The sequence below is a fragment of the Salmo salar genome, chromosome 07 (genome assembly GCF_965601325.2).
Source record: "Salmo salar chromosome 07, fSalSal1, whole genome shotgun sequence".
NCBI classification, from domain to species: Eukaryota; Metazoa; Chordata; class Actinopteri; order Salmoniformes; family Salmonidae; genus Salmo; species Salmo salar.
In genome coordinates, this window is record NC_138297.1 from 39628541 (window position 1) to 39644314 (window position 15774).

The 15774-nt window shown below is 47.4% G+C and overlaps 1 protein-coding gene across 2 annotated transcripts in view; it reads right to left on the minus strand.

Annotated features, from left to right (window-relative positions):
- The window catches only part of LOC106609109 (TBC1 domain family member 22B), a 186020-nt gene that overhangs the window by 23582 nt on the left and 146664 nt on the right, over positions 1–15774 (minus strand). For both annotated transcript variants that reach the window (XM_014207531.3, XM_014207530.3), the window contains exon 13: positions 3680–3775. In XM_014207531.3, coding sequence (XP_014063006.1) covers positions 3680–3775 — 96 coding nt within the window. The remainder of the gene's footprint in view (positions 1–3679; positions 3776–15774) is intronic.

The following is a 15774-nucleotide window of genomic DNA, read 5'->3' on the forward strand; positions in this document are numbered from 1 at the left end:
GAGCAGACTCTGAGGCCTGGCCAACCTGTGGAGATAGTGCCAAGGGCTGGGCTGGGGTCAGGGTGGGTGGGCTGCTGGTGGGGACCAGCCCCACTGTGGGGTGGATTTCCTGGGGCTATCAACTAGAGTCTGAGGTCGGCTTGATGGAGGCTAAGGTCAAAGCCAAAGCAACTTAATAGGGGCAAAGCCAAAGACTAGGGTGGGTTAGCTAGCTGGGAGCCAAAGACCCAGTTTTGGATGTGAGTTTGAAGGGAAGAAGCCCAGAGGTAGGATTGTTTTTCGGGGGATCAAAGCCCTATTACTGGGGTGGGTTTGCTTGAGGCAGGCTGGCCTGAACAGCAGGCCTCGGCCTGGGATGATGGAAGGAGGTAAGGTCTGGTCTCTGGTCCTCCTCTGCCTGCTAAATACTGGACCTGAGACTGGGAGGAGAGCTCTGGTCTAATGTCAAGTTCTGGTCCTCCGCTGCCTGGCTGCCTAATTAGGTCAAACTTATTACCAGCCTTTCTGCCAAGAATAGGCCTGGCCTACAAGACATCAGTGGTCAGTGCAGAGGAGGGGACTGGCTAGCTAGGGCTGCAGATGGTCAAAGAACAGTCAGAGCAGGAGGCACAGAACACTGACAGGGAGAATGTCAGCCACACACACAGACTCAAACACATACACACAGACTTGCACGCGCACGCAAACAGCGGCATTAACCCAAGTCTCATCCTGTGACACGGTCGCCGTGGTGACTCATTGTATAGCCAATCCACACATTTAGATTGAACACTCATTTCAGTTCTCAGGATCACACTTCTCTCTTTTCTCTGCCTATACCTCTCTTTTATGCCTCTCTCTCTGCAGGGTATCACACTTATCCCCAGAGGGAAATGCCAAACCTCCATCCCATTCCAAGTAGAACCATACAGTACTGTATGGAATTAAATAAGAAGAAAAGTGAATATGGCCCTTAGCTCTATAGTCAAAAAGGTATAGTTCTCTTGAGGTTTCACAGTGGGTGTAAGGTAGGAGTGTAAATCAGTGGTGACTGTATATATACAGTGCATTCGGAAAGTATTCAGAACCCTTGACTTTTTCCACATTTTGTTACATTACAGCCTTATTCTAAAATGGATTGAATAAATACAAATCCTCAGCAATCTACACACAATACCACATAACGACAAAGCAAAAACAGGTTGTACATTTTTGCAAATTTATTACAGATTTAAAAACAGAAATACTTTATTTATATAAGTTTTTAGAGCCTTTGTTATGAGACTCGAAACTGAGCTCACGTTTCCATTGATCAACCTTGAGATGTTTCTACAACTTGATTGGAGTCCACCTGTGGTAAATTCAATGGATTGGTCATGATTTGGAAAGGTACACACTTGTCTATTTAAGGTCCCACATTTGACAGTTCATGTCAGAGTAAAAACCAAGCCATCAGGTCGAAGGAATTGTCTAAGAGCTCCAAGACAGGATTGTGTCGAGGCACAGATCTGGGGAAGGGTACCAAAACATTTCTGCAGCATTGAAGGTCCCCAAGAACACAGTGGCATACATCAGTCTTAAATGGAAGACTCTTCCTTGAGCTGGCCACTTGGCCAAACTGAGCAATCAGGGGAAACGGGCCTTGGTCAGGGAGGTGACCAAGAACCCAATGGTCACTCTGAGAGCTCCAGAGTTCCTCTGTGGAGATGGCAGAACCTTCCACAAGGACAACCATCTCTGCAGCACTCCACCAATCAGGCCTTTATAGTAGAGTGGCCAGACGGAAGCCACTCATCTGTAAAAGGCACATGACAGCCCAGTTGGAGTTTGCCAAAGGCACCTAAATACTCTCAGAATATGAGAAACAAGATTCTCTGGTCTGATGAAACCAAGATTGAACTCTTTGGCCTGAATGCCAACCGTCACGTCCGGAGGAAACCTGGAACCATCCCTACGGTGAAGCACGGTGGTGGCAGCCATCATGCTGTGGGGATGTTTTTCAGCAGCAGGGACTGGGAGACTAGTCAGGATTGAGGCAAAGATGAACAGAGAAAAGTACAGAGAGATCCTTGATGAAAACCTGCTTCAGAGTGCTCAGGACCTCAGACTGGGGCGAAGGTTCACATTCCAACAAGACAACAACCCCAAGCACACAGCCAAGACAACACAGGAGTGGCTTCGGGACATGTCTCTGAATGTCCTTAAGTGGCCCAGCCAGAGCCCGGACTTGAACCTGATCGAACATGTCTGCAGAGGCCTGAAAATAGCTGTGCAGCAACGCTCCCCATCCAACCTGACAGAGCTTGAGAGGATCTGCAGAGAATGGGAGAAATTCCCCAAATACAGGTGTTCCAAACTTGTTGTGATATCATTTTTTTTGTTTTTGCTTTGTCATTATGGGGTATTGTGTTTAGATTGATGAGGGAAAAAACGATTGAATCAATTTTAGAATAAGGCTGTAACATAACAATATGTGGAAAAATCAAGGGGTCGTATACTTTCCAAATGCACTGTATGTTCAGCTGAAGAGAGAGATGGACGAAGGTAGAGAGAGCAAAAGAAAATGAGCAAAAGCAAAAGGGAGAGAAAAAGGATAAAGAGAGAGAGAGAGAGAGGAGAGAGGAACACTGATGGTCTAAAGGAGGGAGAGGTACAGAGAGTGATGAAATAAAGACAGAGAAAAAGAGAGCCACCTCTCTTCCCCCTCTCTCTCCCAGGGGAGGACGAAAGGAGGATAGATGGATGCGAGTGTTAGGGCCTCTGGCGCGTCGGTGGCAGTCTGCATGCCAAGCTGTGTGTGGTGCAGCGGTGCAGCAGGGATAATACTAAATCAGTGGGCACTGCAAACACTATAAATCAACTGCGAAACACATACACACAGGCGCATGCTCACACGTGTACACACACACACACCAACACACACACACAGAGCCCCTCGCGACATGCGCCACTGAACCTCTGCATATTCAACCACACACCAGTTTCAATTCAATTTGCACAGAGAGGGAAGAAGGAAGAGAGGGAGGGAAAAGGAGGGAGAGGAAGGTTAATGAGGGACTAGGAGGTAGAGGAAAGGAGAACTTCGAAACGGGTCTTATTAAAGTTGAAGAAGCATCCATTGACCTAAAACTCTTCAGAGTGTGGTTGAGAGAAGAGAAGATGCATGCAGGGGAAGGCAAGAGAAGATACATCCGTCAATAAGAGAAACGGAGAGAATAGAAGAGAGGAACTAGGGGAAAGGGCCCAAAGTCTGAATCCTGCTTCATGCCAATGTCACCTTGCAGCAGCTGCTGCTGTCATCCCACTAATGCAGCCAATGTGACCCCTGATCCCTGTAGTTAATGATGAGCGTGGTGCTGGTCTGGGATGTGCTGGGAGAGAAGAGGACACTGGCTGGCACACTCTGTTCAGCCCTACTGGGACTCACATTCATACTTAGTGGCACAGTCTCAAATGACACTCTATTCCCTGAATAAACAGTGCACTACTTTTAAACAGCACCATCCTTGGCCAAATGACCAAAGCCCAAATGACACACTTTCTTAAATAGAGCAACAAGGGAATAGAGATAGAGACCTCACTCATTCAAATATAAAGTGATGGAAACATCACTATTAAGTGGGGTATTTTTCTCACCCAGAACGTCAGTTAAAGGTGATGTATGTATGACAACATACATTTCCATCCTTCTCTCTCTTACCTGGAAATCTCTCTCATCTAGAATCTCTTTCCTCCATCGTACCAGGAAAGCAGCACACACGTAGAGATGGAAGTGAGAGAATCCCTCTGGTTCAGCCTGCAAAGAGAGAGAAAGAGAATTACACAACTAAACACATTTTCTAACATATCCGGAGTTAGCAACAGTGGAACGACAGTGAAGATAATACTGTACCATCCTCCCAGTGCCCTCCATCTGCATCTCTCCACTTAGGCCTACTCTACCTTGACATTATGTTTGATAGGAAGACAAATCTACACTCAGAGTGGGAATTTGGACGCTTACTGCCTGGCAGAGCGAGAGAAGACGGGAAAAATAGAAAGAAGATATTAAATATTTTCTGACACAATCAGAGAATTTACAATCGACTAGAAGCTGAAAGACAAATCCGTTAAATTTGCCCTTTACTTTTTCTCCTCCCTTCTTTCAGACGCTCATTACATTTCCAGGCCGGCTTTTACAGGGCTGAATAAAGGAGGGGAATTAAAATGAGAGAGAGTGAGTCTGAGATGGCCCTCGTCTATTGTCCTGGATAGCCATCATCTAAAGGGCTATCCGGGGGAAGACAATTAAAGCTCTTAAAACAGACTGAAGAACTAAAGGAGTGGAAATGGGACAATATGTTCAAGTGCTTACAGTAATACTGGTCTTCACAAACTCTCAACATCGAGTCAACTCATCTGCATACAGTTGAAGTCAGAAGTTTACATACACCTTAGCCAAACACATTTAAACTCAGTTTTTCACAATTCCTGACATTTAATCCTGGTACAACTTCCCTGTCTTAGGTCAGTTAGGATCACCACTTTAGTTTAAGAATATGAAATGTCAGAATAATAGTGGAGAGAACAATTTATTTCAGCTTTTATTTCTTTCATCACATTCCCAGTGGGTCAGAAGTTTACATACACTCAATTAGTATATGGTAGCATTGCCTTTAAATTGTTTAACTTGGGTCAAACGTTTTGGGTAGCCTTCCACAAGCTTCCCACAATAAGTCAGGTGAATTTTGGCCCATTCCTCCTGACAGAGTTGGTGTAACTGAGTCAAGTTTGTAGGCCTCCTTGCTCGCACACGCTTTTTCAGTTCTGCCCACAAATGTTCTATATGATTGAGTTCAGGGCTTTGTGATGGCCACTCCAAATCCTTGACTTTGTTGTCCTTAAGCCATTTTGCCACAACTTTGGAAGTATGCTTGGGGTCATTGTTCATTTGGAAGTCCCATTTGCGACCAAGCTTTAACTTCTTGACTGATGACTTGAGATGTTGCTTTTCTCCCTCATGATGCCATCTATTTTGTGAAGTGCACCAGTCCCTCCTGCAGCAAAGCACCCCCACAACATGATGCTGCCACCCCCGTGCTTCACGGTTGGGATGGTGTTCTTCGGCCTGCAAGCCTCCCCCTTTTTCTTCCAAACATAACGATGGTCATTATGGCCAAACACTTCTATTTTTGTTTCATCAGACCAGAGGACATTTCTCCAAAAAGTACGATCTTTGTCCCCATGTGCAGTTGCAAACCGTAGTCTGGCTTTTATATGGCGGTTTTGGAACAGTGGCTTCTTCCTTGCTAGCGGCCTTTCAGGTTATGTCGATATAGGACTCGTTTTACTGTGGATATAGATACTTTTGTATCTGTTTCCTCCAGCATCTTGTACCTGTTTCCTCCAGCAAGGTCCTTTGCTGTTGTTCTGGGATTGATTTGCACTAAAGTATGTTCATCTCTAGGAGACAGAACGCGTCTCCTTCCTGAGTTGTATGATGGCTGCATGGTCCCATGGTGCTTATACTTGTGTACTATTGTTTGTACAGATGAATGTGGTACCTTCAGGTGTTTGGAAATTGCTCCCAAGGATGAACCAGACTTGTGGAGGTCTACAATTTTCTTTGAGGTCTTGGCTGATTTCTTTTGATTTTTCCATGATATCAAGCAAAGAGGCATTGAGTTTGAAGGTAAGCCTTTAAATACATCCACAGGTACAACTCCAATTGGCTCAAATTATGCCAATTAGCATATCAGAAGCTTCTAAAGCTATGAAATCATTTTCTGGAATTTTCCAAGGTGTTTAAAGGCACAGTCAACTTAGTGTATTTAAACTTCTGACCCACTGGAATTGTGATACAGTGAATTATAAGTGAAATAATCCGTCTGTAAGCAATTGTTGGAAAAATTACTTGTGTCATGCACAAAGTAGATGTCCTAACCGACTTGCCAAAACCATCGTTTGTTGACAAGAACTTTGTGGAGTGGTTGAAAAACGAGTTTTAATGACTCCAACCAAAGTGCAATTGACTACTTCCGGATGCTGGAGTGAGTAGTCGTGCTGTACTTCGCTCCGCGGGTAATATTACATTTCATTACAACGGAACGATTTGATTAGTGTAATGTTAGCTAGCTAGCTACATAGTTGTCTTTGCATCAAGGATAAAGGTGTAGCTAAAGGTGTAGGTGTAGCTTTGAGAAACTAACTTTGAGAAACTAACAAGGTTAGCTAGCCAGCTAGCCAGCTGTATTCGTTCGTTCGCGCCGTTTTCCAAACGGCGTCAACATCATCACATCACAACACCATAGCCACTGCTAGCTAGCCAACTTTACCAACTAGCAGCACTGTAGAAACTAAATACATTACAACGGAACGATTTGATTAGTGTAACGTTAGCTAGCTACATAGTTGTCTTTGTATTAAAGATAAAGGTAAACGCAGCCACTGCTAGCTAGCCAACTCTACCAGCTAGCGGTACTGTATCATTTTAGTCAATAAGATTTTTGCAACGTAAGCTTTCGAGTCGTGTAGTCCACTTGTGTAGCTAGCAGGACTGACTTTGTGTTAGCTAGCCAACGTTTAATTACTTCTGCGTTATTAAAGGAACTAGACACGGACACGAATGATCCATTGGTAGTTTGTTGTAACCAAGTATTGGTGCTAACCATGTGTTATTGGATGCTAGCATGCTAGTTAGCTACGGCGTCATAGGACACGGTGCACTGAGTGGGTTTCACGGAAGAATACTGTACCAAGTTATCTAGCTGAATAAACTAAGTTTGAGCCTATTCCTGGAAACATTGAATCACTGTAGTTTACATCAATTATCATTTCTAAGTGGAAGTTGGAAAAGTTATATTTGAGTGTTTCAGTGAATGGTTAGTGAGGGAGGCCCTCGGCTCTCTCGCTTCCCCAGTTGTTTAGTTAATTTTCATTCCAATCTCCTTTGCATTAGCGTCTATCCCTGTTCTCTCCTCTCTGCACAGGCCACACAAACGCTTCACACCGCATGGCCGCTGCCACTCTAACCTGGTGGTCCCAGCACGCACGACCCACGTGGAGTTCCAGGTCTCCGGCAGCCTCTGGAACTGCCGGTCTGCGGCCAACAAGGCAGAGTTCATCTCAGCCTATGCTACCCTCCAGTCCCTCGACTTCTTGGCGCTGACGGAAACATGGATTACCACAGAAAACACTGCTACTCCTACTGCTCTCTCCTCGTCTGACCACGTGTTCTCGCATACCCCGAGAACATCTGGTCAGCGGGGTGGTGGCAATGGAATCCTCATCTCTCCCAAGTGGACATTCTATCTTTCTCCCCTGACCCATCTATCTCCTCCTTTGAATTCCATGCTGTCACAGTCACTAGCCCATTCAAGCTTAACATCCTTATCATTTATCGCCCTCCAGGTTCCCTTGGAGAGTTCATCAATGAGCTTGACGCCTTGATAAGTTCCTTTCCTGAGGATGGCTCAGCCCTCACAATTCTGGGTGACTTTAACCTCCCTACGTCTACCTTTGACTCATTTCTCTCTGCCTCCTTCTTTCCACTCTTCTCCTCTTTTGGCCTCACCCTCTCACTGTCCCCCCTACTCACAAGGCAGGCAATACGCTTGACCTGATCTTTACTAGATGCTGTTCTTCTACTAATCTCACTGCAACTCCCCTCCAAGTCTCCGACCACTACCTTGTATCCTTTTCCCTCTCCTTCAACACTACTCACTCTGCCCCTACTCAGATGGTATTGCGCCGTCGCAACCTTCGCTCTCTCTCTCCTGCTACTCTCTCCTCTTCCATACTATCATCTCTTCCATCTGCTCAAATCTTCTCCAACCAATCTCCTGATTCTGCCTCCTCAACCCTCCTCTCCTTCCTTTCTGCATCCTTTGACTCTCTATGTCCCCTATCCTCCCAGCTGGCTCGGTCCTCCCCTCCTGCTCCGTGGCTTGACGACTCATTGCGAGCTCACAGAACAGGGCTCCGGGCAGCCGAGCGGAAATGGAGGAAAACTAGCCTCCCTGTGGACCTGGCATCTTTTCACTCCCTCCTCTCCACATTTTCTTCCTCTGTTTCTGCTGCTAAAGCCACTTTCTACCACTCTAAATTCCAAGCATCTGACTCTAACCCTAGGAAGCTCTTTGCCACCTTCTCCTCCCTCCTGAATCCTCCTCCCCCCCCTCCCTCTCTGCGGATGACTTTGTCAACCATTTTGAAAAGAAGGTTGACGTCATCCGATCCTCGTTTGTTAAGTCAAACGACATCACTGGTCCTGCTCACATTGCCCTACCCTATGCTTTGACTTCTTTCTCCCCTCTCTCTCCAGATGAAATCCTGCGACTTGTGACGGCCGGCCGCCCAACAACCTGCCCGCTTGACCCTATCCCCTCCTCTCTTCTCCAGACCATTTCCGGAGACCTTCTCCCTTACCTCACCTTGCTCATCAACTCCTCCTTGACCGCTGGCTACGTCCCTTCCGTCTTCAAGAGAGTGAGAGTTGCACCCCTTCTCAAAAAACCTACACTCGATCCCTCCGATGTCAACAACTACAGACCAGTATCCCTTCTTTCTTTCCTCTCCAAAACTCTTGAGTGTGCCGTCCTTGGCCAGCTCTCTTGCTATCTCTCTCAGAATGACCTTCTTGATCCAAATCAGTCAGGTTTCAAGACTAGTCATTCAACTGAGACTGCTCTTCTCTGTGTCACGGAGGCTCTCCGCACTGCTAAAGCTAACTCTCTCTGCTCTCATCCTTCTAGACCTATCTGCTGCCTTTGATACTGTGAACCATCAGATCCTCCTCTCTACCCTCTCTGAGTTGGGCATCTCCGGTGCGGCTCACTCTTGGATTGCGTCCTACCTGACAGGTCGCTCCTACCAGGTAGCGTAGCGAGAATCCGTCTCCGCACCATGTGCTCTCACCACTGGTGTCCCCCAGGGCTCAGTTCTAGGCCCTCTCCTATTCTCGCTATACACCAAGTCACTTGGCTCTGTCATATCCTTACATGGTCTCTCCTATCATTGCTACGCAGACGACACACAAATAATCTTCTCCTTTCCCCCTTCTGATAACCAGATGGCAAATCGCATCTCTGCATGTCTGGCAGACATATCAGTGTGGATGACGGATCACCATCTCAAGCTGAACCTCGGCAAGACGGAGCTGCTCTTCCTCCCGGGGAAGGACTGCCCGTTCTATGATCTCGCCATCACGGTTGACAACTCCATTGTGTCCTCCTCCCAGAGTGCTAAGAGCCTTGGCGTGACCCTGGACAACACCCTGTCGTTCTCCGCTAACATCAAGGCGGTGACCCGATCCTGTAGGTTCATGCTCTACAACATTCGCAGAGTACGACCCTGCCTCACACAGGAAGCGGCGCAGGTCCTAATCCAGGCACTTGTCATCTCCCGTCTAGATTACTGCAACTCGCTGTTGGCGGGGCTCCCTGCCTGCGCCATTAAACCCCTACAACTCATCCAGAACGCCGCAGTCCGTCTGGTGTTCAACCTTCCCAAGTTCTCTCACGTCACCCCGCTCCTCCACACTCTCCACTGGCTTCCAGTTGAAGCTCGTATCTGCTACAAGACCATGGTGCTTGCCTACGGAGCTGTGAGGGGAACGCCACCTCCGTACCTTCAGGCTCTGATCAGTCCCTACACCCAAAGAAGGGCACTGCGTTCATCCACCTCTGGCCTGCTGGCCCCCCTACCTCTGCGGAAGCACAGTTCCCGCTCAGCCCAGTCAAAACTGGCTCCCTCACGACGCCAGGACAGCGGAGTCAATCACCACCTTCCGGAGACACCTGAAACCCAACCTCTTTAAGGAATACCTGGGATAGGATTAACCTGTTAGGGCTAGGGGGCAGTATTGACACAGCCGGATAAAAAACGTACCCGATTTAATCTGGTTACTACTCCTGCCCAGTAACTAGAATATGCATATAATTATTGGCTTTGGATAGAAAACACCCTAAAGTTTCTAAAACTGTTTGAATGGTGTCTGTGAGTATAACAGAACTCAAATGGCAGGCCAAAACCTGAGAAGATTCCATGCAGGAAGTGGCCTGTCTGACAAGGTGTGTTTTATCTTGGCTCTTTTTATTGAAGACTGAGGATCTTTGCAATAACGTGACACTTCCTACGGCTCCGATAGGCTCTCAGAGCCCGGGACAAAGCTGAAGGATATCGAGGCAGGCTTTGGCTGAAACACTTTATCGCTTTTGGCAAGTGGCCGCTCAGAGTACTATGGGCTTTGGCGCGTGCCCGAGTCGACCGAATGCTTTCTTTTCTTTTGTCTGTTTACGTAAACGCAGATTCCCGGTCGGAATATTATCGCTTTTTTATGAGAAAAATGGCATAAAAATGTATTTTAAACAGCGGTTGACATGCTTCAAAGTACGGTAATGGAATATTTAGAAATCTTTTGTCACGAATTGCGCCATGCTCGTAACCCTTATTTACCCTTTCGGATAGTGTCTTGAACGCACGAACAAAACGCCGCTGTTTGGATATAACGATGGATTATTTTGGACCAAACCAACATTTGTTATTGAAGTAGAAGTCCTGGGAGTGCATTCTGACGAAGACAGCAAAGGTAATAACATTTTTCTTATAGTAAATCTGACTTTGGTGAGTGCTAAACTTGCTGGGTGTCTAAATAGCTAGCCGTGTGATGCCTGGCTATCTACTGAGAATATTGCAAAATGTGCTTTCACCGAAAAGCTATTTTAAAATCGGACATATCGAGTGCATAGAGGAGTTCTGTATCTATAATTCTTAAAATAATTGTTATGCTTTTTGTGAACGTTTATCGTGAGTAATTTAGTAAATTCACCGGCAGTGTTCGGTCGGAATGCTAGTCACATGCTAATGTAAAAAGCTGGTTTTTGATATAAATATGAACTTGATTGAACAAAACATGCATGTATTGTATAACATAATGTCCTAGGGTTGTCATCTGATGAAGATCATCAAAGGTTAGTGCTACATTTAGCTGTGGTTTGGGTTTATGTGACATTATATGCTAGCTTGAAAAATGGGTGTCTGATTATTTCTGGCTGGGTACTCTGCTGACATAATCTAATGTTTTGCTTTCGTTGTAAAGCCTTTTTGAAATCGGACAGTGTGGTTAGATTAACGAGAGTCTTATCTTTAAAATGGTGTAAAATAGTCATATGTTTGAAAAATTGAAGTTTTTGCATTTCTAAGGAATTTGAATAACGCGCCAAGGGATTACACTGGCTGTCGTCCCACCTAGCCCATAGAGGTTAAGTAATCTTTCTAACCCCCCCCCCCCCAAAAAATATAGATGTACTATTGTAAAGTGGTTGTTCCACTGGATATCATAAGGTGAATGCACCAATTTGTAAGTGACGTAAATGTAAATGTAAACCTCCGACTTCAACTGAATGTATATTTGCATATTATCTCAGCCAAAATCAACAATCAAACAGTCTCAGAGAGAGGGAGCAGAGAGATACAGTGTGCGCATACTGTGTGTGTGTGTACATATGCGTGTGTGTCTGGGAGTGAGAGAGCAGCTCACACTAAGCAATAACCCAATAACCACATTGGGTCGGACTGGGCCAGCTTATGATTCATTCCACCAGTGTCTCTACAAAACTTCCCTGGGACGTCTCTCACAGACGCCATGTCAAGACCCTCTGAAGGAAGGGAATTTATTCCCACTTTCCTGAGTAAATAGTCAGGACTAATGATATTCTCACTGAAGAAGAGGGGGTTGTTCAAAAATTACATTCTCCATTCCTGGGCAGGCGTGCTGCAGTTCAGTGGCGCAGCACAGTGAAGCAAAGCACAGGGCGAGGGTGATATTTGCGTATTCACAGCGAGGGGCGACGCGCCGTCGTTTATGCCAGACACGGAGAGAACGTAATGAAAATCAATGGCTGTGTTCCTTCTTCAAGCCAATAACAGGCAGGACAGACAGGACAGGGATAGTGCTCTTCAAGGGTAACTAACTGTTGGAGCTACGGCTGTGGAAACATTCCCTTCACATTGAGGTTAAAACATACACAGGTTTGACACACTGCAGTGTGCAGACTGTTTAAAATGGATATAGCTGTGTAGGGAACATCGACTAGGCCTACAGCTAAGCAAATCACTTCTCTACATAGAAATTCCAACACATCTATGCTATGTACATGCTATGTACATGCTATGCTATGTACATATTATGAAACACATTAGTTACTATCAAAGTTTATACTTGCTCAAAATTATTATTCCTTTTTAACCTTTTATTTAACTAGGCAAGTCAGTTAACAACAAATTCTTATTTACAATGACGGCCTACCCCAGGCCAAACCCGGACGATGCTGGGCCAACTGTGCGCCCCCCTTTGGGACTCCCAATCACGGCCGTATGTGACGCAGCCTGGATTCGAACCAGGGACTGCAGTGACGCCTCTTGCACTGAGATGCAGTGCCTTAGACCGCTGCGCCACTCGGGAGTCTACTCCATACAATTCCCCCATAAAACTAAAACATACAAGAAAGTTTTGAGTCTTCATCATCCAACCTCTCTAACTTCCTACAAGAGGTCATTTTCAATAAGCAGACATTACTAATGGTAGACTAGTGGGTGTAATTATACATAATTAGAATTATACATGGCAGTGATGCCAGGGTACACCTTAAAGGAAAAAATACACTATATTTTGGTATCTTTTTCATTAGTCCACTGTTGATACGGAGTAAGATGCTTTTAGCTCCAAAGCAACTTTGCAGTATTTTTTTATTCATTATTTCTTACATTTTTAGCCCAAAATGCCACTCCAACATAGCTTGTCCTATTATATATTTATTTCTTAATTCCATTCTTTTACTTTTAGATTTGTATATATTGTTGTGAATTGTTAGATACTACTGCACTGTTTGAGCTAGAAACACAAGCATTTCGCTACACCGGCAATAACATCTGCTAAATAAAATTAGATTTGTTACAGTTCCAAAATGTTGCATGTCAGCAGTCACGTTTTCAAGAAGCAAAGTGTCACTGGCCACATCATCATGATGATGTGTTTCGCAATATCTTGAAAACTTACATGCAAAACATTTTGGGACTATATCAACAATGGACTAATGAAAAAAAAACAAAGATAATTTAAGTGGAGTTTTCCTTTAAGTGTCAGTTAACGGCAGCAGCGTCTACTCGTGGATCATTTTAATTGTTTCTCTCTCACTGCTCCTCGGGGGAATGGGACCATGATGGGACCTTAATAAATGACCACAATAAAAGAAAAGGCACGGGATGCTCTTTCTCCTTCTCTCTCTATGACTTTCCTTGTCCTTTTTGCCTTCCCAATCTGTGCCTTTGCCTTCTCTCAATACATTTTTTATATGTAAACTTTATTTAACTAGGCAAGTCAGTTAAGAAAAAAATTCTTATTTACAATGACGGCCTACCGGGGAACAGTGGATTAACGGCCTTGTTCAGGGGCAGAACGACAGATTTTTACCTTGTCAGCTCGGGGATTCGATCCAGCAACCTTTTGGTTACTGGCCCAATGCGCTAACCACCTGCCGCCCCAAAATACATCTTTGCTCGCTCGCTCGCTCGCTCGCTCGCTCTCTCTGTCTGTCTGTCTGTCTGTCTGTCTGTCTGTCTGTCTGTCTGTCTGTCTGTCTGTCTGTCTGTCTGTCTGTCTGTCTGTGTCTCTCTCTCTCTCTCTCTCTCTCTCTCTCTCTCTCTCTCTCTCTCTCTCTCTCTCTCTCTCTCTCTCTCTCAGCCCCTCTCTCTCTCTCTCTCAGCCCCTCTCTCTCTCTCAGCCCCTCTCTCTCTCTCAGCCCCTCTCTCTCTCTCAGCCCCTCTCTCTCTCTCTCTCTCTCAGCCCCTCTCTCTCTCTCTCTCTCAGCCCCTCTCTCTCTCTCAGCCCCTCTCTCTCTCTCAGCCCCTCTCTCTCTCTCAGCCCCTCTCTCTCTCTCAGCCCCTCTCTCTCTCTCAGCCCCTCTCTCTCTCTCTCAGCCCCTCTCTCTCTCTCTCAGCCCCTCTCTCTCTCTCTCAGCCCCTCTCTCTCTCTCTCAGCCCCTCTCTCTCTCTCTCAGCCCCTCTCTCTCTCTCAGCCCCTCTCTCTCAGCCCCTCTCTCTCAGCCCCTCTCTCTCTCTCTCAGCCCCTCTCTCTCTCTCTCTCTCAGCCCCTCTCTCTCTCTCAGCCCCTCTCCCTCTCTCAGTCCCTTTCCCTCTCTCTCAGCCCCTTTCCCTCTCTCTCAGCCCCTCTCCCTCTCTCTCAGCCCCTCTCCCTCTCTCTCAGCCCCTCTCCCTCTCTCTCAGCCCCTCTCCCTCTCTCTCAGCCCCTCTCCCTCTCTCTCAGCCCCTCTCCTTCTCAGCCCCCTCTCTCTCTCTCCCCCCCCTCTCTCAGCCACTCTCTCTCCTCCATCCCTCTCAGCCACTCTCTCTCCTCCTGCCCTCTCAGCCACTCTCTCTCCTCCTGCCCTCTCAGCCACTCTCTCTTCTCTTCCACCTCACTCTCAGCCTCTCCTCTTCCCTCTCAGCCAAACTCTGCCTCTCCTCTCCCCTCAGACAATCTCAGCCTCTCCTCTCCCCTCCCAGCCAATCTCAGCCTCTCCTCTCCCCTCCCAGACAATCTCAGCCTCTCCTCTCCCCTCCCAGCCAATCTCAGCCTCTCCTCTCCCCTCTCAGCCAATCTCAGCCTCTCCCCTCTCAGCCAATCTCAGCCTCTCCCCTCTCAGCCAATCTCAGCCTCTCCTCTTCCATCTCAGCCTCTCCTCTCTCAGCAAATCTCAGCCTCTCCTCTTCCCTCTCAGCCAATCTCAGCCTCTCCTCCTCCCTCTCAGCCAATCTCAGTCTCTCCTCCTCCCTCTCAGCCAATCTCAGTCTCTCCTCCTCCCTCTCAGCCAATCTCAGCCTCTCCTCTCCCCTCCCAGCCAATCTCAGCCTCTCCTCTTCCCTCTCAGCCAAACTCTGCCTCTCCTCTCCCCTCAGCCAATCTCAGCCTCTCCTCTCCCCTCCCAGCCAATCTCAGCCTCTCCTCTCCCCTCCCAGCCAATCTCAGCCTCTCCTCTCCCCTCCCAGCCAATCTCAGCCTCTCCTCTCCCCTCCCAGCCAATCTCAGCCTCTCCTCTCCCCTCTCAGCCAATCTCAGCCTCTCCCCTCTCAGCCAATCTCAGCCTCTCCTCTTCCATCTCAGCCTCTCCTCTCTCAGCAAATCTCAGCCTCTCCTCTTCCCTCTCAGCCAATCTCAGCCTCTCCTCCTCCCTCTCCGCCAATCTCAGCCTCTCCTCTCTTCTGCCCTCTCGGCCTCCCTCCCTCCCCCTCCCTCTCACTTCTTCTTCCCTCAGCCTCTCTCCCTCCCTCCCTCTCTCTTCTTCTTCCCTTTCAGCCAATCTTTCTCCTCTTCTTCCCTCTCGGCCTCTCTCTCTCAGCTTCTCTCTCTTTCTCTCTCCCTCTCCCTCTCTCAGCCCCTCTCCCTCTCTCCTTCTCAGCCCCCTCTCTCCCCCCCCCTCTCTCAGCCCCCCTCGCTCTCTCCCCCTCTCTCAACACCCCCTCGCTCTCTCCCCCTCTCTCAGCCTCTCACGCTCTCTCTAGCCCCCTCTCTCTAGCCCCCCTCTCTCTAGCCCCCATCTCTCTAGCCCCCATCTCTCTAGCCTCTCTCCCTCTAGCCCCCCCCTCTCTCTCTAGCCCCCGTCTCTCCCTCAGCCCCTCGTCTCTCCCTCAGCCCCTCCGTCTCCTCTTCTTCCCCCTCCCTCTCAGCCTCTCTCCCTCCTTTCTTCCCCTCTCCCTCCTTTCTTCCCCTCTCCCTCCTTTCTTCCCCTCTCCCTCCTTTCTTCCCCTCTCCCTCAGCCT